The sequence below is a fragment of the Borostomias antarcticus genome, assembly GCF_949987555.1.
Source record: "Borostomias antarcticus genome assembly, chromosome: 18".
NCBI lineage: Eukaryota > Metazoa > Chordata > Actinopteri > Stomiiformes > Stomiidae > Borostomias > Borostomias antarcticus.
Window position 1 is genome coordinate 23158344 of NC_140251.1, and position 20670 is coordinate 23179013.

The 20670-nt window shown below is 47.0% G+C and overlaps 1 protein-coding gene across 1 annotated transcript in view; it reads left to right on the forward strand.

Moving 5' to 3' along the window:
- The window catches only part of pot1 (protection of telomeres 1 homolog), a gene marked incomplete at its 5' end in the record, with an annotated part of 97507 nt that extends 77271 nt beyond the window's left edge, over positions 1-20236 (forward strand). The window contains 10 exons of the mRNA XM_084452838.1: positions 3511-3686; positions 10794-10909; positions 10994-11020; positions 13175-13331; positions 13559-13758; positions 14584-14719; positions 14823-14905; positions 18591-18685; positions 19361-19466; positions 19866-20236. Coding sequence (XP_084308964.1) covers positions 3511-3686; positions 10794-10909; positions 10994-11020; positions 13175-13331; positions 13559-13758; positions 14584-14719; positions 14823-14905; positions 18591-18685; positions 19361-19466; positions 19866-20002 — 1233 coding nt within the window. The 3' untranslated portion in view covers positions 20003-20236. The remainder of the gene's footprint in view (positions 1-3510; positions 3687-10793; positions 10910-10993; positions 11021-13174; positions 13332-13558; positions 13759-14583; positions 14720-14822; positions 14906-18590; positions 18686-19360; positions 19467-19865) is intronic.
- Positions 20237-20670: the final 434 nt, after the last annotated feature.

The window sequence follows — 20670 nt, forward strand, 5'->3', positions numbered from 1 at the left end:
GACTGTATTATAGTGTTATATAGTATTATATAGTAATACACAGGACTATATTATAGTGTTATATAGTATTATATTGTAATACACAGGACTGTATTATAGTGTTATATAGTATTATATTGTGATACACAGGACTGTATTATAGTGTTATATAGTATTATATTGTAATACACAGGACTGTATTATAGTGTTATATAGTATTATATTGTAATACACAGGACTATATTATAGTGTTATATAGTATTATATTGTAATACACAGGACTGTATTATAGTGTTATATAGTATTATATTGTGATACACAGGACTGTATTATAGTGTTATATAGTATTATATTGTGATTCACAGGACTGTATTATAGTGTTATATAGTATTATATTGTGATACACAGGACTGTATTATAGTGTTATATAGTATTATATTGTGATTCACAGGACTGTATTATAGTGTTATATAGTATTATATTGTGATACACAGGACTGTATTATAGTGTTATATAGTATTATATTGTAATACACAGGACTGTATTAGAGTGTTATATAGTATTATATTGTGAAACACAGGACTGTATTAGAGTGTTATATAGTATTATATTGTGAAACACAGGACTGTATTATAGTGTTATATAGTATTATATTGTGATACACAGGACTGTATTATAGTGTTTTATAGTATTATATAGTAATTCACAGGACTGTATTATAGTGTTACATAGTATTATATTGTGATTCACAGGACTGTATTATAGTGTTATATAGTATTATATTGTGAAACACAGGACTGTATTATAGTGTTATATTGTGATACACAGGACTGTATTATAGTGTTATACAGTATTATATTGTGAAACACAGGACTGTATTAGTGTCATACAGTATTATAGTGTAATACACAGGACTGTATTATAGTGTTATATAGTATTATATTGTGAAACACAGGACTGTATTAGTGTTATACAGTATTATATTGTGATACACAGGACTGTATTAGTGTTATACAGTATTATATTGTAATACAGAGGACTGTATTATAGTGTTACTCCCAATCTTTCCAAACTATTGCATCCTGTTGCATTAGGCTGGGCTCCATGCGTCCATCAGCGTCAACCAGCAGCTGTCAGACGCTGAGGAAATGATTCCATTGTAACGTTAATGACAGCGGCTCCACTGCAGCCGTTGCATCGTGTTCAACGCCTGCGTCCGACGTTAGAGAATCACTGAGGTTCAGTTGTGGTTTTTTGACGGATGGTGACCGTTTTTGACGAATGGTGACCGACGCTGACGGACCCAGTAGAGGCGAGGGGTCAGGCCTGGACGGGCCCCTGGTATGAAGCCGTCTGTCTAATATCCGTCCATGGTCTAAAGTATGAGGATATACAGTATAAGGACTTGTATGCATCAATACAGTATTCAAAAAAATCCAGAAAGCACGCACTGCCATTAGTATTCTGTGTACATCTTTGCCTTTCATTTGGAGCAGAGGCAGCTGTAGGTCAACTCCACTGCAACAAACTGGCCGTCAAAACAAACTCTTCTATCTAAATGTGATACTGTAGTTGTTTGTGGTTATAACTCAAATTGGTTGTCGCACACAAAAAAGCCATCCTGTAAACTGCAAAGCAGGCTGGACGAGCCGTCCAAACCAGGGATCAGGTCCAGGAGAGAGCCGTGTCCTGGCTGGGGATATGACCTGGTCCAGGAGAGAGCCGTGTCCTGGCTGGGGATATGACCTGGTCCAGGAGAGAGCCGTGTCCTGGCTGGGGATATGACCTGGTCCAGGAGAGAGCCGTGTCCTGGCTGGGGATATGACCTGGTCCAGGAGAGAGCCGTGTCCTGGCTGGGGATATGACCTGGTCCAGGAGAGAGCCGTGTCCTGGCTGGGGATATGACCTGGTCCAGGAGAGAGCCGTGTCCTGGCTGGGGATATGACCTGGTCCAGGAGAGAGCCGTGTCCTGGCTGGGGATATGACCTGGTCCAGGAGAGAGCCGTGTCCTGGCTGGGGATATGCTCTCATTACAGGCACACCTGCTCACTCTGGGCAGAGAGCGGTAGATTGAATAACAGCTCAGGGTGTTTGTGTCAGCGCTGGCCCTGGTGTATCTGGAGCAGAGCCCAGCCCTCTCACCTCGCTGCTCGGTCCAGCGCCCTCACTCAGCAGAACCCTCGCTGCCTCAAACACCTGTTCCTCAACACCCTCACAGAACCGGAATGAACGCTGTGAACAGAACCGGGATGAACGCTGTGAACAGAACCGGAATGAATGGTGTGAACAGAACCGGGATGAACGCTGTGAACAGAACCGGGATGAATGGTGTGAACAGAACCGGGATGAATGGTGTGAACAGAACCGGGAGGAACGCTGTGAACTGTAGCTGAATGAGAAGGCAGATACTACATCTGTATACGTTCAGATTACAGACAAAACTCAGTGCAGTCCATTTCCCATTCAGTGTCAGTAGGTTTTGAGGTGACCCAACACCGTCGTGTGATTGTAGTTAGTAGAGAGGGAGGATGAGCAGCTGGGTCTGTGTGATGGAGTCCCAGCCTCAACGCCCGTCAGCACTGATGGCGCTCCAGTCCTCTCCTCCTCATCCTCTCCCAGCTCATCCTCTCCCAGCTCATCCTCTCTGTGGGCTCATCCTCTCTGTGAGCTCATCCTCTCTGAGGGCTCATCCTCTCTGAGGGCTCATCCTCTCTGTGGGCTCATCCTCTCCCAGCTCATCCTCTCCTAGCTCATCCTCTGCTAGCTCATCCTCTCTGAGGGCTCCTCCTCTGAGGGCTCACGCTGAGTGGATCTGCTCTTTGTTATTTCTAAGCCCAGGAGTCGACTTTGAAATACAATTCTGTGCAGTATGGTGTATACTGCTTTTCATTTTTGATGACTGCTGTATGCTTTAAGCCTTTTTAACCGACAAAAAATTGCCTTGATTCGTACTGAATTACTAAGCGTTTGCTAAATGTAGCGTCAATCTAAAGACACTCAGAGGTAGAAGCTGTACACCCTGCATCTAGAGCTGCAGAAATAAAGATAGGAGGCTCAGTGATTCTTCCAACATGTGGTACTAGACATGTAAGATGGTAGTGAGGGTATATTCAGCAGGGCTTTAATTGAAACGAGCCTCCCTCCAGAACTGCAGGACGGAGCTGTAGTATAAAGGCTGTCCTCCTCTGCTACCACACCGGGGCTGTCAGATAGTGAGAGCTGAAATAAGGTGTTTGTCAGCCGAAGGCTGGTCGTGACAAATTCTCTGAGGCAATCGCCTGATTAGACAGCAGAGCCCATCTCTGTGGATATCTCTTGAGGTGTTCCTTGGGTTTTGTTGAAGTACTTCACCAAGGTGGGTGAAGCTGCAGTACCACATCGCCATCTACTGGCTGCAACTGAGAGCCCATCTGATGCATCCAATATTATCCCTTGGATGGTCGGGACATTGATAGTAATCACTCACACTGACCAAACCCTAATGTCTGGTGAATGTGGCATACATCTCTGACCTCCATTTTGTCCTGTCAGCCTGGGGCATATATCCGGATATACAACATCCATGCGGTTCCTGGGACTAGCAAGGTGCCTGGAAACAGTACGGCCAAGTCAGATCAGCTGGAGTTCCACCTGCATGGAGGAACCGCCTATGGGAGGGGGATCCGCGTGCTCCCCGACGACAGCCCAGACGTACAGAAACTCAAGAGGTGAGCCTGGCAGCCATGTTGGGTCATTGGCAGGGTTCCCACGGTCATGGAAAACCTGGAAAACTCATGGAATTTGAAATCGTATTTCCCAAGCCTGGAAATGCTGAAAAATGTTAAAAGATCCAGAAAGTGATGGAAAAGTCATGGACATTTGAAATTGACCCGTAACTATAATGGTTCTAGCAATTAATTATGTTTCACATTCATGTATCATTCTTCAAGTTGCAGGCAAGACACTGAACCCCAAATTGCTCCCAATGAGCAGCATTGCAGCTGCCACCGTTGGTGTGTGAATATGTGTGCGAATGGGGGCATGAGAGGCCTTCATTGTAAAGTGCTTTGGATAAAAATTAAAAAAAGGGCTATATAATATAGCATTTACCATAGTTCTGTAGTCCACATGCATGCTCTCAATTCCCCAAACATCTCAAGCTCACATTATTATAGCTACTTACCTATTAAAATGCAGAAATATATTCTGTGTATGGAAATGTTTGTTTCGAAGTTCCCATCGGATTAACATGTCCCTCAAGCAGAGTAGTAACACATGTCCCTCTTGCAGAGTAGTATCATGTGTCCCTCTAGCAGAGTAGTAACATGTCCCTCTAGAAAAGTATTAATATATCCCTCTAGCAGAGTAATAACATGGCGCTCTAGCAGAGTAATACCACATTCCCATCGGATTAACATGGCACTCTAGCAGAGTAGTAACACATGTCCCTCTAGCAGAGTAGTAACATGTCCCTCTAGCAGAGTAGTAACATGTCCCACTAGCAGAGTAGTAACATGTCCCTCTAGCAGAGTAGTAACATGTCCCTCTATCATAGTAGTAGCACATGTCCCTCTAGTAGAGTAGCAACTTGTCCCTCTAGTAGAGTAGTAACATGTCCCCCTAGCAGAGTAGTAACATGTCTCTCTAGCAGAGTAGTAACCCATGTCCCTCTAGCAGAGTAATAACATGTCCCTCTAGCAGAGTAGTAACATGTCCTTCTAGCAGAGTAGTAACACATGTCTCTCTAGCAGAGTAGCAACTTGTCCCTCTAGTAGAGTAGTAGCATGTCCCTCTAGCAGAGTAGTAACCCATGTCCCTCTAGCAGAGTAGTAACATGTCCCTCTAGCAGAGTAGTAACACATGTATCTCTAGAAGAGTAGTAACAAGTCCTTCTAGCAGAGTAGTAACATGTCCCTCTAGTAGATTAGTAACATGGCGCTCTAGCAGAGTAGTAACACATGTCCCTCTAGCAGAGTAGTAACAAATCCCTCTAGTAGAGTAGTAACACATGTCCCTTTAGCAGAGTAGTAACATGTCCCTCTAGTAGAGTAGTAATATGTCCCTCTAGCAGAGTAGTAACCCCGGTCCCTCTAGCAGAGTAGTAACATGTCCCTCTAGCAGAGTAGTAACACATGTCCCTTTAGCAGAGTAGTAACATGTTCCTCTAGCAGAGTAGTAATATGTCCCTCTAGCAGAGTAGTAACCCCGGTCCCTCTAGCAGAGTAGTAACATGTCCCTCTAGCAGAGTAGTAACATGTCCCTCTAGCAGAGTAGTAACATGTCCCTATAGCAGAGTATTAACATATACCTCTAGCAGAGTAGTAACATGTCCCTCTAGCAGAGTAGTAACACATGTCCCTCTAGCAGAGTAGTAACACGTGTCCCTCTATCATAGTAGTAGCACATGTCCCTCTAGTAGAGTAGCAACTTGTCCCTCTAGTAGAGTAGTAACATGTCCCCCTAGCAGAGTAGTAACATGTCTCTCTAGCAGAGTAGTAACCCATGTCCCTCTAGCAGAGTAATAACATGTCCCTCTAGCAGAGTAGTAACATGTCCTTCTAGCAGAGTAGTAACACATGTCTCTCTAGCAGAGTAGTAACACATGTCTCTCTAGCAGAGTATTAACATGTCCTTCTGGCAGAGTAGTAACATGTCCCTCTAGCAGAGTAGTAACCCCTGTCCCTCTAGCAGAGTAGTAACATGTCCCTCTAGCAGAGTATTAACATGGCGCTCTAGCAGAGTAGTAACATGTCCCTCTAGCAGAGTATTAACATGGCGCTCTAGCAGAGTAGTAACATGTCCCTCTAGCAGAGTAGTAACACATGTCCCTCTAGCAGAGTATTAACATATCCCTCTAGCAGAGTATTAACATGGCGCTCTAGCAGAGTAGTAACACATGTCCCTCTAGCAGAGTAGTTACATGTCCCTCTAGCAGAGTAGTAACATGTCCCTCTAGCAAAGTAGTTACATGTCCCTCTAGCAGAGTAGTAACATGTCCCTCTAGCAGAATAGTAACACACGTCCCTCTAGCAGAGTAGTAGCATGTCCCTCTAGCAGAGTAGTAACACATGTCCATCTAGCAGAGTAGTAACACATGTCCCTCTAGCAGAGTAGTACCATGTCCCTCTAGCAGAGTAGTAACATGTCCCTCTAGCAGAGTAGCAACTTGTCCCTCTAGTAGAGTAGTAACATGTCCCTCTAGCAGAGTAGTAACCCATGTCCCTCTAGCAGCGTAGTAACATGTCCCTCTAGCAGAGTAGTAACATGTCCCTCTAGTAGATTAGTAACATGGCGCTCTAGCAGAGTAGTAACACATGTCCCTCTAGCAGAGTAGTAACATGTCCCTCTAGTAGAGTAGTAACACATGTCCCTCTAGCAGAGTAGTAACATGTCCCTCTAGTAGAGTAGTAATATGTCCCTCTAGCAGAGTAGTAACCCCGGTTCCTCTAGCAGAGTAGTAACACATGTCCCTCTAGCAGAGTAGTAACACGTGTCCCTCTATCATAGTAGTAGCACATGTCCCTCTAGTAGAGTAGTAACATGTCTCTCTAGCAGAGTAGCAACTTGTCCCTCTAGTAGAGTAGTAACATGTCCCCTAGCAGAGTAGTAACATGTCCCTCTAGCAGAGTAATAACATGTGTCTCTAGCAGAGTAGTAACATGTCCCTCTAGCAGAGTAGTAACACATGTCTCTCTAGCAGAGTAGTAACACATGTCTCTCTAGCAGAGTATTAACATGTCCTTCTAGCAGAGTAGTAACATGTCCCTCTAGCAGAGTAGTAACATGTCCCTCTAGCAGAGTAGTAACCCCTGTCCCTCTAGCAGAGTAGTAACATGTCCCTCTAGCAGAGTATTAACATATCCCTCTAGCAGAGTATTAACATGGCGCTCTAGCAGAGTAGTAACACATGTCCCTCTAGCAGAGTAGTAACATGTCCCTCTAGCAAAGTAGTAACATGTCCCTCTAGCAGAGTAGTAACATGTCCCTCTAGCAGAGTAGTTACACATGTCCCTCTAGCAGAGTAGTAGCATGTCCCTCTAGCAGAGTAGTAACACATGTCCCTCTAGCAGAGTAGTAGCATGCCCCTCTAGCAGAGTAGTTACACATGTCCCTCTAGCAGAGTAGTAACATGTCCCTCTAGAAGAGTAGTAACACATGTCCCTCTAGCAGAGTAGTACCATGTCCCTCTAGCAAAGTAGTAACATGTCCCTCTAGCAGAGTAGTAACATTTTCTCTAGCAGAGTATTAACATGGCACTCTAGCAGAGTCGTAACATGTCCCTCTAGAAGAGTAGAAACACATGTCCCTCTAGCAGAGTAGTAACATGTCCCTCTATCAGAGTAGTAACACATGTCCCTCTTGCAGAGTAGTATCATGTGTCCCTCTCGCAGAGTAGTAACACATGTCCCTCTAGTAGAGTAGTAACATGTCCCTCTAGCAGAGTAGTAACACATGTCCCTCTTGCAGAGTAGTATCATGTGTCCCTCTAGCAGAGTAGTAACATGTCCCTCTAGCAAAGTATTAATATATCCCTCTAGCAGAGTAATAACATGGCGCTCTAGCAGAGTAATAGCACATGTCCCTCTAGCAGAGTAGTAACATGTTCCTCTAGCAGAGTAGTAATATGTCCCTCTAGCAGAGTAGTAACCCCGGTCCCTCTAGCAGAGTAGTTACATGTCCCTCTAGCAGAGTAGTAACATGTCCCTCTAGCAGAGTAGTAACATGTCCCTCTAGCAGAGTATTAACATATCCCTCTAGCAGAGTATTAACATGGCGCTCTAGCAGAGTAGTAACACATGCCCCTCTAGCAGAGTAGTCACATGTCCCTCTAGCAGAGTAGTAACACATGTCCCTCTAGCAGAGTAGTAACACGTGTCCCTCTATCATAGTAGTAGCACATGTCCCTCTAGTAGAGTAGTAACATGTCCCTCTAGCAGAGTAGTAATATGTCCCTCTAGCAGAGTAGCAACTTGTCCCTCTAGCAGAGTAGCAACTTGTCCCTCTAGTAGAGTAGTAACATGTCCCCCTAGCAGAGTAGTAACATGTCCCTCTAGCAGAGTAGTAACACATGACTCTCTAGCAGAGTAGTAACACATGTCTCTCTAGCAGAGTAGTAACATGTCCCTCTAGCAGAGTATTAACATATCCCTCTAGCAGAGTATTAACATGGCGCTCTAGCAGAGTAGTAACACATGTCCCTCTAGCAGAGTAGTAACATGTCCCTCTAGCAAAGTAGTTACATGTCCCTCTAGCAGAGTAGTAACATGTCCCTCTAGCAGAGTAGTAACACATGTCCCTCTAGCAGAGTAGTAGCATGTCCCTCTAGCAGAGTAGTAACACATGTCCCTCTAGCAGAGTAGTAGCATGTCCCTCTAGCAGAGTAGTAACACATGTCCATCTAGCAGAGTAGTAACATGTCCCTCTAGAAGAGTATTAACACATGTCCCTCTAGCAGAGTAGTACCATGTCCCTCTAGCAGAGTAGTAACATGTCCCTCTAGCAGAGTAGTAACATGTCCCTCTAGCAGAGTAGCAACTTGTCCCTCTAGTAGAGTAGTAGCATGTCCCTCTAGCAGAGTAGTAACCCATGTCCCTCTAGCAGAGTAGTAACATGTCCCTCTAGCAGAGTAGTAACACATGTATCTCTAGAAGAGTAGTAACAAGTCCTTCTAGCAGAGTAGTAACATGTCCCTCTAGTAGATTAGTAACATGGCGCTCTAGCAGAGTAGTAACACATGTCCCTCTAGCAGAGTAGTAACAAATCCCTCTAGTAGAGTAGTAACACATGTCCCTTTAGCAGAGTAGTAACATGTCCCTCTAGTAGAGTAGTAATATGTCCCTCTAGCAGAGTAGTAACCCCGGTCCCTCTAGCAGAGTAGTAACATGTCCCTCTAGCAGAGTAGTAACATGTCCCTCTAGCAGAGTAGTAACATGTCCCTCTAGCAGAGTATTAACATATCCCTCTAGCAGAGTATTAACATGGCGCTCTAGCAGAGTAGTAACACATGTTCCTCTAGCAGAGTAGTAACATGTCCCTCTAGCAGAGTAGTAACACATGTCCCTCTAGCAGAGTAGTAACACGTGTCCCTCTATCATAGTAGTAGCACATGTCCCTCTAGTAGAGTAGCAACTTGTCCCTCTAGTAGAGTAGTAACATGTCCCCCTAGCAGAGTAGTAACATGTCTCTCTAGCAGAGTAGTAACCCATGTCCCTCTAGCAGAGTAATAACATGTCCCTCTAGCAGAGTAGTAACATGTCCTTCTAGCAGAGTAGTAACACATGTCCCTCTAGCAGAGTAGTAACACATGTCTCTCTAGCAGAGTATTAACATGTCCTTCTGGCAGAGTAGTAACATGTCCCTCTAGCAGAGTAGTAACCCCTGTCCCTCTAGCAGAGTAGTAACATGTCCCTGTAGCAGAGTATTAACATATCCCTCTAGCAGAGTATTAACATGGCGCTCTAGCAGAGTAGTAACACATGTCCCTCTAGCAGAGTAGTAACATGTCCCTCTAGCAAAGTAGTAACATGTCCCTCTAGCAGAGTAGTAACATGTCCCTCTAGCAGAGTAGTAACACATGTCCCTCTAGCAGAGTAGTAGCATGTCCCTCTAGCAGAGTAGTAACACATGTCCCTCTAGCAGAGTAGTAGCATGTCCCTCTAGCAGAGTAGTTACACATGTCCCTCTAGCAGAGTAGTAACATGTCCCTCTAGAAGAGTAGTAACACATGTCCCTCTAGCAGAGTAGTACCATGTCCCTCTAGCAGAGTAGTAACATGTCCCTCTAGCAGAGTAGTAACATGTCCCTCTAGCAGAGTAGCAACTTGTCCCTCTAGTCGAGTAGTAACATGTCCCTCTAGTAGAGTAGTAACATGTCCCTCTAGCAGAGTAGTAACCCATGTCCCTCTAGCAGAGTAGTAACATGTCCCTCTAGCAGAGTAGTAACATGTCCCTCTAGCAGAGTAGTAACACATCTATCTCTAGAAGAGTAGTAATATGTCCCTCTAGCAGAGTAGTAACCCCGGTCCCTCTAGCAGAGTAGTAACATGTCCCTCTAGCAGAGTAGTAACATGTCCCTCTAGCAGAGTAGTAACATATCCCTCTAGCAGAGTATTAACATGGCGCTCTAGCAGAGTAGTAACCCCGGTCCCTCTAGCAGAGTAGTAACATGTCCCTCTAGCAGAGTAGTAACATGTCCCTCTAGCAGAGTAGTAACATATCCCTCTAGCAGAGTATTAACATGTCTCTCTAGCAGAGTAGTAACACATGTCTCTCTAGCAGAGTAGTAACATGTCCCTCTAGCAGAGTAGTAACACATGTCCCTCTAGCAGAGTAGTAACACGTGTCCCTCTATCATAGTAGTAGCACATGTCCCTCTAGTAGAGTAGTAACATGTCCCTCTAGCAGAGTAGTAACATGTCCCTCTAGCAGAGTAGTAACCCATGTCCCTCTAGCAGAGTAGTAACATGTCCCTCTAGCAGAGTAGTAACACATGTCTCTCTAGCAGAGTAGTAACATGTCCCTCTAGCAGAGTAGTAACACATGTCTCTCTAGCAGAGTAGTAACATGTCCCTCTAGCAGAGTAGTAACACATGTCTCTCTAGCAGAGTAGTAACACATGTCCCTCTTGCAGAGTAGTAACCCATGTCCCTCTAGCAGAGTAGTAACCCATGTCCCTCTAGCAGAGTAGTAACATGTCCCTCTAGTAGAGTAGTAACATGTCCCCCTAGCAGAGTAGTAACCCATGTCCCTCTAGCAGAGTAGTAACATGTCCCTCTAGTAGAGTAGTAACATGTCCCTCTAGCAGAGTAGTAACATGGTTTCTCATCTGTTGTCCAGGCTGGTGGAGTCTTTCTCTGAGCCGGAGGAGAGCGTTCCCAGCAACCTGAATGATATGAGCATGATGGAGGTGTGGAGCACGCCCCCAGAGGACCTGGACTCCACAGGATCCTTCGGTAAGGATGGCTCATACTCACCGGGGTCCAGTGTTTGATGTGCTGCTGGTTTAATACTCATCTGAATCTGTCTTGTCTCTTTAGAAACGGCTCCAGAGGAGCGTGCATCAGGTAGGAAGCCTGAGCCTGTACAGCGTTCCCACTGGTCAGGGAATGTCTGGAATATCAGGGAATTTTAAATTTAATCTATTAATCTATTCCAGACAGGGACAGTCAGGGGATTTGATGTTTTTTTGGGCCAAGTCATGAATATCAGGGAATGTTGGTTGTAGCATGTGTAAATTTTAGTTGCCATTTATCAAAATGTAATAGTTCCCATGCAGTATTATTCTTTATTGGGTTATTTCACACATTTACGGTATGACCCCATTTATCCCCTCACCGCTTGTCAACAACTGCCAATCACTTCATTCAAGATATTGCAGCATTACTACCTCATAAGGCCTGTTGTGTAACGGTCAGGGCCAGTGGGTCAGGGCCAGTGGGTCAGGGTCAGTGGGCCTGGGTCAGGGTCAGGGTCAGTGGGTCAGGGTCAGTGGGTCAGGGCCAGTGGGTCAGGGTCAGTGGGTCAGGGCCAGGGTCAGTGGGTCAGGGCCAGGGCCAGTGAGTCAGGGCCAGTGAGTCAGGGTCAGTGGGTCAGGGCCAGGGCCAGTGAGTCAGGGTCAGTGGGTCAGGGTCAGGGCCAGTGAGTCAGGGCCAGTGAGTCAGGGTCAGTGGGTCGGGGTCAGTGGGTCAGTGAGTCAGGGTCAGGGTCAGTGAGTCAGGGTCAGTGGGTCAGGGCCAGTGGGTCAGGGTCAGTGGGTCAGGGCCAGTGGGTCAGGGCCAGTGGGTCAGGGCCAGTGAGTCAGGGTCAGTGGGTCAGGGTCAGTGGGTCAGGGTCAGTGGGTCAGGGTCAGTGGGTCAGCCCTCCTGGTGTTGTTGGTAACACGGACGTTTGAGGTTTGAGGTTCCTACCCCCCGTTCATTAACACGCTGTCTCTCGTCCTGCTAACTAAGGCACGTATGCCAGGTACATGGACATGTCAAGAGCTCTGGCTACAAGGATGACTTCAAAGACTGGCTGTTAACAATGACAGATGACAGAAAAGATAAATGTAAAGTTTGTAAATCTATTGACCTAGCGGACTACTATTGACCTATCAAATAGCCTATGGTTGACTACTATTGACCTATCAAATAGCCTATGGTTGACTACTATTGACCTATCAAATAGCCTATCGGAGACTACTATTGATTTATCAGATAGTCTATGGGAGACTACTATTGATCTATGAGATAGTCCAGGCTCGTAGCCAGGGGGGGATCGGGTGGATCAAACAAACCCCCCCTCACGACCAATGGTCCAGAATTCAGGACAAAAGTCCCCCCCCCCCCCCCCCCCCCTCCCCTTCAACAACCTGCGCAACAATCAAAATATAAATTATCTGTCAGAACCCCCCCACCCCCATCAACAACTCGCCCGACAATAAAATTACCGATAAGGTTTTTAACGAACCCCCACATTCTCAAGGCTGGCTACGGGCCTGTAGTCTATGGCAGACCACTTTTGATCTATCAGATAGTCTATGGAGTCTAGGGATGAGACAGTATACCGTAAAACCGTGAACCGCGGTATAAAATGTCCACGGTATTAGAACCGTCACATTCCCTGTGTTTACGGTATTACGTTTACGGTATTACACAATAATGCGCTGCTGAAACTTCACATTTCAAGTTGCTTGCAACATTTAATTTTGTAATTTAATATAAGCTTGCTATTAATAAACCGGGTTTAATAACAATAGTGTGTATTTTCCATCATGTGTTGCATTGTAGTTCCTTCAAAGTAAAATACTTTTTATGTGTGTTGGGGAGGTGAAATGCCGTGTACCGTGAAATACCGTAAACTGTACTGTGTAACTAGATACCGTACCGTAATGCAAAAATCCATACCGTCTCATCCCTAATGGAGTCTATGGCAGACTATTATTGACCTATCCGATAGTCTATGGGAGTAGTTGTACTGCCTTCACCTGTTGATTATGAGCATAGAGCTGTACTGTCTTCACCTGTTGATTGAAACCAGTTAATTGATTGTGAACTATTTGGAAGGCATTTGCAGATACTTGGGTGGCGCTATATAGTGAATCTAAGGATCCACATGCCATTAGGAGCTTGCAGTGAGGTACACACCTAGTTAGACAGCACAGGGGTCTTTATGATGATTATCAAGCTTCACAATTACCTCTGGTTTGTGTGTGTGTGCGTGCGTGCATGCGTGTGTAGATAGAACATGTAACCACGTGGTGGAGCAGGTGACCCTGGCCCAGGTGAAGGAGAGCGGTCATCGTGGGGTGTTCCACATCCAGGCTCAGGTCCAGTCCTACCAGCCTCAGAGACTGTACCAGTCACTCAAACTCTTCTGCCACAAGTGTAAATCAATGTAAGTTGCCTTATAGCCAGAACCATGCGCAATCTTTCATGAGGCGTACTTTGTCTCTGAGACTCTAGAAAGGATCTGTGTTTTAAATGGGCATAGCTCAGTCAGGGCTGGGTCTCTACTGCTCTGATTACACATTGTTCCCTCATTTCACCCAAAACCAATGGCGAATTTTACCAACACAAAAAACACCATTTCCCATCATTTCTTTGTCCCATTGTGTCTCTCAGACAGGACGTCCCAGATGATGAAACACTGGGGGCTCTGTTCTCAGAGGCCCAGAAGGACGCTGGGTCTTGTAATGAAGGCTGGGCCCTTGAAGGCCGTCTAGACGTCTCAGGAGGATCTGCTGTCAGCCCCCACCGCACCCTGACCCTCCTCCTACCCAGCAGGCCGCAGGCCGAGGCCCAGGACCTGCTCTTCATAAAGGGTCAGTTCCCAGATGACCTGCTCTTCATAAAGGGTCAGTTCCCAGATGACCTGCTCTTCATAAAGGGTCAGTTCCCAGATGACCTGCTCTTCATAAAGGGTCAGTTCCCAGATGACCTGCTCTTCATAAAGGGTCAGTTCCCAGATGACCGGGTCTTCATAAAGGGTCAGTTCCCAGGACCTGCTCTTCATAAAGGGTCAGTTCCCAGATGACCGGGTCTTCATAAAGGGTCAGTTCCCAGGACCTGCTCTTCATAAAGGGTCAGTTCCCAGGACCTGCTCTTCATAAAGGGTCAGTTCCCAGGACCGGGTCTTCATAAAGGGTCAGTTCCCAGGACCGGGTCTTCATAAAGGGTCAGTTCCCAGGACCTACTCTTCATAAAGGGTCAGTTCCCAGATGACCCGGGTTAAAATCAAGTCACAAATGTAGACAGTCCTTTCCAGTCCCATCTTTATGGCTACATTGAAACTGTCCAGACCCTTCCATGCTGACACAGTATGTTTCTAGGCTCCTCCCTGCCCACTTTTACACCACAGTAGGGTGTTATTCAGGAGGTATTTTACACCACAGTAGGGTGTTATTCAGGAGGTATTTGACACCACGGTGTAGGGTGTTATTCAGGAGGTATTTGACACCACGGTGTAGGGTGTTATTCAGGAGGTATTTGACACCACGGTGTAGGGTGTTATTCAGGAGGTATTTGACACCACGGTGTAGGGTGTTATTCAGGAGGTATTTGACACCACGGTGTAGGGTGTTATTCAGGAGGTATTTGACACCACGGTGTAGGGTGTTATTCAGGAGGTATTTCCGTCTCCCCTGTAGGAGCGAGCCTGGACGAAATCTGTCGCATCTCAGCTGGGTTCAGAAACGTGGTCCCAGTGACGTCTTCTCAAGGACGCATGTCCCTGCTGGACCTCTCCGCTCCCTTCCTCTTCTGGGGAACCAAGCGCTACTACGGGTCAGTGGAAGAACATCTCCAGCGGTCCAGTGCGCACCCCTGAGGTCACATGATCATTCAACATATTGAATTATGAAATGCGTGTATTTTATCTTTTTCGAAGGTGCAAGCAGTGCTCCCAAGTAAACCTGACAGACCCATCTGGTGAGGAAGCAGAGGTTCTGGATGTGAAGACTGTGGCAGAAGGTGCGATGACTGCCATTTCTTTAGCTGCTCTGAGCAAGATTAGCAACTGGATACCGGAATATCATGTTTTCACTAACCTTGTTCACTTCTTGCTCCCTGGTTTCGCTTCATCCAATCAGTTGAAGAGGCTGGAATGTTAGTCTTGGCCAGGTCTCCCTTGTGAATGAGACCTCACATCTCAATGGTACTTCCTGGTCAAATAAAGGTTAAATAAATAACAAATTAAAAACAGAACACCTCACTTTACAACTAAGTAGTTTTTCCAGTCTCCACCCCAACAATCTTGTTTTGTGACTGATGTCGTGGTAACGTTAGCTGATTGTTTATATATTTATTTGTTTGATGTGTGTAGTGTATGTGTGTAGCTGTGTCTGTTGTTGATGTGTGTAGTGTATGTATGTAGTTGTTTGTTGTAGATGTGTGTAGTGTATGTGTGTAGTTGTGTGTGGTGTGTGTGTGTGTTGTTGATGTGTGTGTGTGTGTGTGTGTGTGTGTGTGTTGTTGATGTGTGTAGTGTGTGTGTGTTGTTGATGAGTGTAGTGTGTGTGTGTGTTGTTGATGAGTGTAGTGTGTGTGTGTTGTTGATGAGTGTAGTGTGTGTGTGTTGTTGATGAGTGTAGTGTGTGTGTGTTGTTGATGTGTGTGTGTGTGTGTGTGTGTGTTGTTGATGTGTGTAGTGTGTGTGTGTTGTTGATGAGTGTAGTGTGTGTGTGTTGTTGATGAGTGTAGTGTGTGTGTGTTGTTGATGAGTGTAGTGCGTGTGTAGCTGTGTGTGTGTTGCAGATGTGTGTAGTGTGTGTGTGTGTAGCTGTGTGTGTTGGCCCCCTGGCTGCTCAGTTCATTTCAGATGCTGTTCTTATGTGCATCTGCAGTCCTGGTTAATCTCTCTCCATTTTGATCAAGTCACTTTGATCTTCCATCAGACTGAACGTGCTCTTTAATCTCTTCAGTTCCTGTTCTCCCTCTGTCTTCTCCTCTCTCTGTTCTCCTCTCTCTGTTCTCCTCTGTCTGTTCTCCTCTCTCTGTTCTCCTCTGTCTGTTCTCCTCTCTCTGTTCTCCTCTCTCTGTTCTCTCTCTCTGTTCTCCTCTCTCTGTTCTCTCTCTGTTCTCCCTCTGTCTTCTCCTCTCTCTGTTCTCCTCTCTCTGTTCTCTCTCTCTGTTCTCCTCTGTCTGTTCTCCTCTCTGTTCTCCTCTCTGTTCTCCCTCTGTCTTCTCCTCTCTCTGTTCTCCTCTGTCTGTTCTCCTCTCTCTGTTCTCCTCTCTCTGTTCTCTCCCTCTCTGTTCTCCCTCTGTCTTCTCCCTTCTCTGTTCTCCTCTGTCTGTTCTCCTCTCTGTTCTTCTCTCTCTGTTCTCCTCTCTCTGTTCTCCCTCTCTGTTCTCCTCTCTCTGTTCTCCTCTCTCTGTTCTCCTCTCTGTTCTCCTCTCTCTGTTCTCCTCTCTCTGTTCTCTCTCTGTTCTCCCTCTCTGTTCTCCTCTCTCTGTTCTCCTCTCTCTGTTCTCTCTCTGTTCTCCCTCTCTGTTCTCCTCTCTCTGTTCTCCTCTGTCTGTTCTCCTCTCTCTGTTCTCCTCTGTCTGTTCTCCTGTCTCTGTTCTCCTCTCTCTGTTCTCCTCTCTCTGTTCTCCTCTCTCTGTTCTCCTCTCTCTGTTCTCCTCTCTCTGTTCTCCCTCTCTGTTCTCCTCTCTCTGTTCTCCTCTCTGTTCTCCTCTCTCTGTTCTCTCTCTGTTCTCCTCTCTGTTCTCCCTCTGTCTTCTCCTCTCTCTGTTCTCCTCTCTCTGTTCTCCTCTCTCTGTTCTCCTCTCTCTGTTCTCCTCTCTCTGTTCTCCTCTGTCTGTTCTCTCTCTCTGTTCTCTGTTCTCCCTCTCTCTGTTCTCTCTCTCTGTTCTCTCTCTCTCTCTCTGTTCTCTCTCTCTCTGTTCTCCTCTGTCTGTTCTCCTCTCTCTGTTCTCCTCTCTCTGTTCTCCTCTCTCTGTTCTCTCTCTGTTCTCCTCTCTCTGTTCTCCTCTCTGTTCTCCTCTCTCTGTTCTCCTCTCTCTGTTCTCCTCTCTCTGTTCTCTCTCTCTGTTCTCCTCTCTCTGTTCTCCCTCTCTGTTCTCTCTCTGTTCTCTCTCTGTTCTCCCTCTGGCTGTTCTCCTCTCTGTTCTCCTCTCTGTTCTCTCTCTCTGTTCTCTCTCTGTTCTCTCTCTCTCTGTTCTCCTCTCTCTGTTCTCTCTCTGTTCTCTCTCTCTCTGTTCTCCTCTCTGTTCTCCCTCTCTGTTCTCTCTCTCTGTTCTCTCTGTTCTATCTCTCTGTTCTCTCTCTCTGTTCTCCTCTCTCTGTTCTCCTCTCTCTGTTCTCTCTCTCTCCCTCTAATACCCCTCTGTACCCCCCAACCCTCTAATACCCCTCTGTACCCCTCCAACCCTCTAATCCCCCTCTGTACCCCCCAACCCTATAATACCCCTCTGTACCCCTCCAACCCTATAATACCCCTCTGAACCCCCCCAACCCTCTAATACCCCTCTGTACCCCCCAACCCTATAATACCCCTCTGTACCCCTCCAACCCTCTAATCCCCCTCTGTACCCCCCAACCCTATAATACCCCTCTGTACCCCCCAACCCTATAATACCCCTCTGTACCCCCCAACCCTCTAATACCCCTCTGTACCCCTCCAACCCTATAATACCCCTCTGTACCCCTCCAACCCTCTAATACCCCTCTTTACCCCCCCAACCCTATAATACCCCTCTGAACCCCCCCAACCCTATAATACCCCTCTGAACCCCCCCAACCCTCTAATACCCCTCTGTACCCCCCAACCCTCTAATACCCCTCTGTACCCCTCCAACCCTCTAATACCCCTCTTTACCCCCCCAACCCTCTAATCCCCCTCTGTACCCCTCCAACCCTCTAATACCCCTCTTTACCCCCCCAACCCTATAATACCCCTCTGTACCCCCCCAACCCTATAATACCCCTCTGTACCCCCCCAACCCTATAATACCCCTCTGTACCCCCCCCAACCCTATAATACCCCTCTGTACCCCTCCTGAACCCTCTAATACCCCTCTGTACCCCCCAACCCTCTAATACCCCTCTGTACCCCCCAACCCTATAATACCCCTCTGTACCCCTCCTGAACCCTCTAATACCCCTCTGTACCCCCCAACCCTCTAATACCCCTCTGTACCCCCCAACCCTATAATACCCCTCTGTACCCCTCCAACCCTCTAATACCCCTCTGTACCGCCCAACCCTCTAATACCCCTCTGTACCCCCCCAACCCTATAATACCCCTCTGTACCCCTCCAACCCTCTAATACCCCTCTGTACCCCCCAACCCTCTAATACCCCTCTGTACCCCTCCCCAACCCTTCCCTGCACCCCCTTTTAAATGTGGTCTGGTCTGTCTCCGTTTCTAGCCCTGGTTGTGTGTGATGTGTCCTCAGCTCTGGGGTGCAGGTGAGGTTGGGGAGGGGTACTGAGGGGTATTAGAGGGGTACTGAGGGGTATTAGAGGGGTACTGAGGGGTATAAGAGGGGTATTAGAGGGGTATTGAGGTTGTGTGTGGTGTGTCCTCAGCTCTGGGGTGCAGGAGAGTTTGGAGAGGGGTATTAGAGGGGTACTGAGGGGTTTTAGAGGGGTATTAGAGGGGTACTGAGGGGTATTAAAGGGGTATTGAGGTTGTGTGTGGTGTCTCCTCAGCGCTGGGCGTGCAGGTGCTGCAGTACGGTGTCCTGGTCACTCTGGAGCTGCGGGACGAAAGTGCGTCTCTGGACGCGCTGCTCTGGACAGACGCTGTGAGTTGAGCCACGCTGGACTCTGGCGTGTCTCTGGGTCTGGGTGTGTGAGTCAGGGGGCTGATGTGTGTGGGTCTGGATCATTGGTCCATTCCCAATTCATCGCTGCTTTCATTTCACTACAACACAGTGAATTTTTGTCACTTTGCCCCTGAAGATCAGTGTGGTCTGTAGATCACGAGCAGTACATAGCCTCTCTTACTCTGAAAATGTAATTTTATGTAATTTATTGCTTTATAAATGTTCTTAGACAAACATACTCCAGGATCTTGCTCGATCGCCTTGTTGAGAGGGGTCAGGGAAGAATTTTTACAGCTCACTTTTCTGGCCCCCGGGTGATACTGGTTTTTTGCTTCCCTCTGGAATATGTAGAGGTGGGTCGTATGCCCACCTCCCTTGTTCTCTGTAAAGCACATTGTGTTGCCTCTGGGTATGAAATGCGCTATACAAATAAAGCTTTGATTGATTGATTGATACATGTACCACACCTGCTAGTTACCTGTGCATGTACCACACCTGCTAGTTACCTGTGCATGTACCACACCTGCTAGTTACCTCTGCATGTACCACACCTGCTAGTTACCTGTGCATGTACCACAGCTGCTAGTTACACCTTCATGTACCACACCTGCTTATTAAACTGTTGAATTTCCACTGAACTGTGTCCTGTTGAAGGAAACATTCTTTGCCGTTTCACCGGAGGAAGTAGCAGACAATCAGGATGCCCAGGACCGGATCCAGAAAACCATGGACAAGCTCTGTCCACCAGGAAGTAGGATAGGTATGTTTATCAAGTGACTGGACATGGGCAGCCTCTTCACAACAGAGCCATGATCTTTCCCCCTCCTCATTCACGCTCCAGTGAGATGACGCCTCATCGCAACACCTAGTTATGAACAGAAGCTCCCGTCCTGAGCCCCTGGGGCCTCAGCCTCATGTCTCATAATGGACTTGCTCTATTCACACCCAGAGGGGAGTTCATCTGGCCTGTTACTATATTTACTCAAAGTATTAAGTACTCAGTATACTCAAGGCTAAGTTTCAGAATAAGTGATTTGACTCTATTTCAAACCTGAATCATAAAATATCTATCTAAAATCATACAATATATCTAACTGCATTTTTCCAATGAGCTTCTATTCCTCGGAGGCTGAGCTGACCCCTGCCCCTCCTCCCCCAGCGGAGCGGCCCTGGCTGGACCTGTGTGTCCGAGCGTCCGAGGTGGAGGAGCACGGCCAGAGAGCACCGCGCTACCAGATCTGCCAGACTAACGCCACCGTGTCTGCCCAGCGCCCCACACACACTGACCCTGCCTAACCACACACACACACACACTGACCCTGCCTCACCACACACACACACACTGACCCTGCCTAACCACACACACACACACTGACCCTGCCTAACCACACACACACACACACTGACCCTGCCTAACCACACACACACACACACTGACCCTGCCTAACCACACACACACACACACTGACCCTGCCTCACCACACACACACACACTGACCCTGCCTCACCACACACACACACACTGACCCTGCCTAACCACACACACACACACACACACACACACACTGACCCTGCCTAACCACACACACACACACACACACACACACACACACACTGACCCTGCCTAACCACACACACACACACACACACACACACTGACCCTGCCTAACCACACACACACACACACACACACTGACCCTGCCTAACCACACACACACACACACACACACACTGACCCTGCCCAACCACACACACACACTGACCCTGCCTAACCACACACACACACACACACACACACACACACACACACACTGACCCTGCCCAAACACACACACACACACACACTGACCCAGCCTAAAGAGAGGCAACCCTTGGTGAAATGTTGGCCAAACTCATAGGCTCTATGTGCATGTAGTAGGTTTCTTAATGAAGAGTTTTTTCCATGTGTACAGTTTGTATAATCA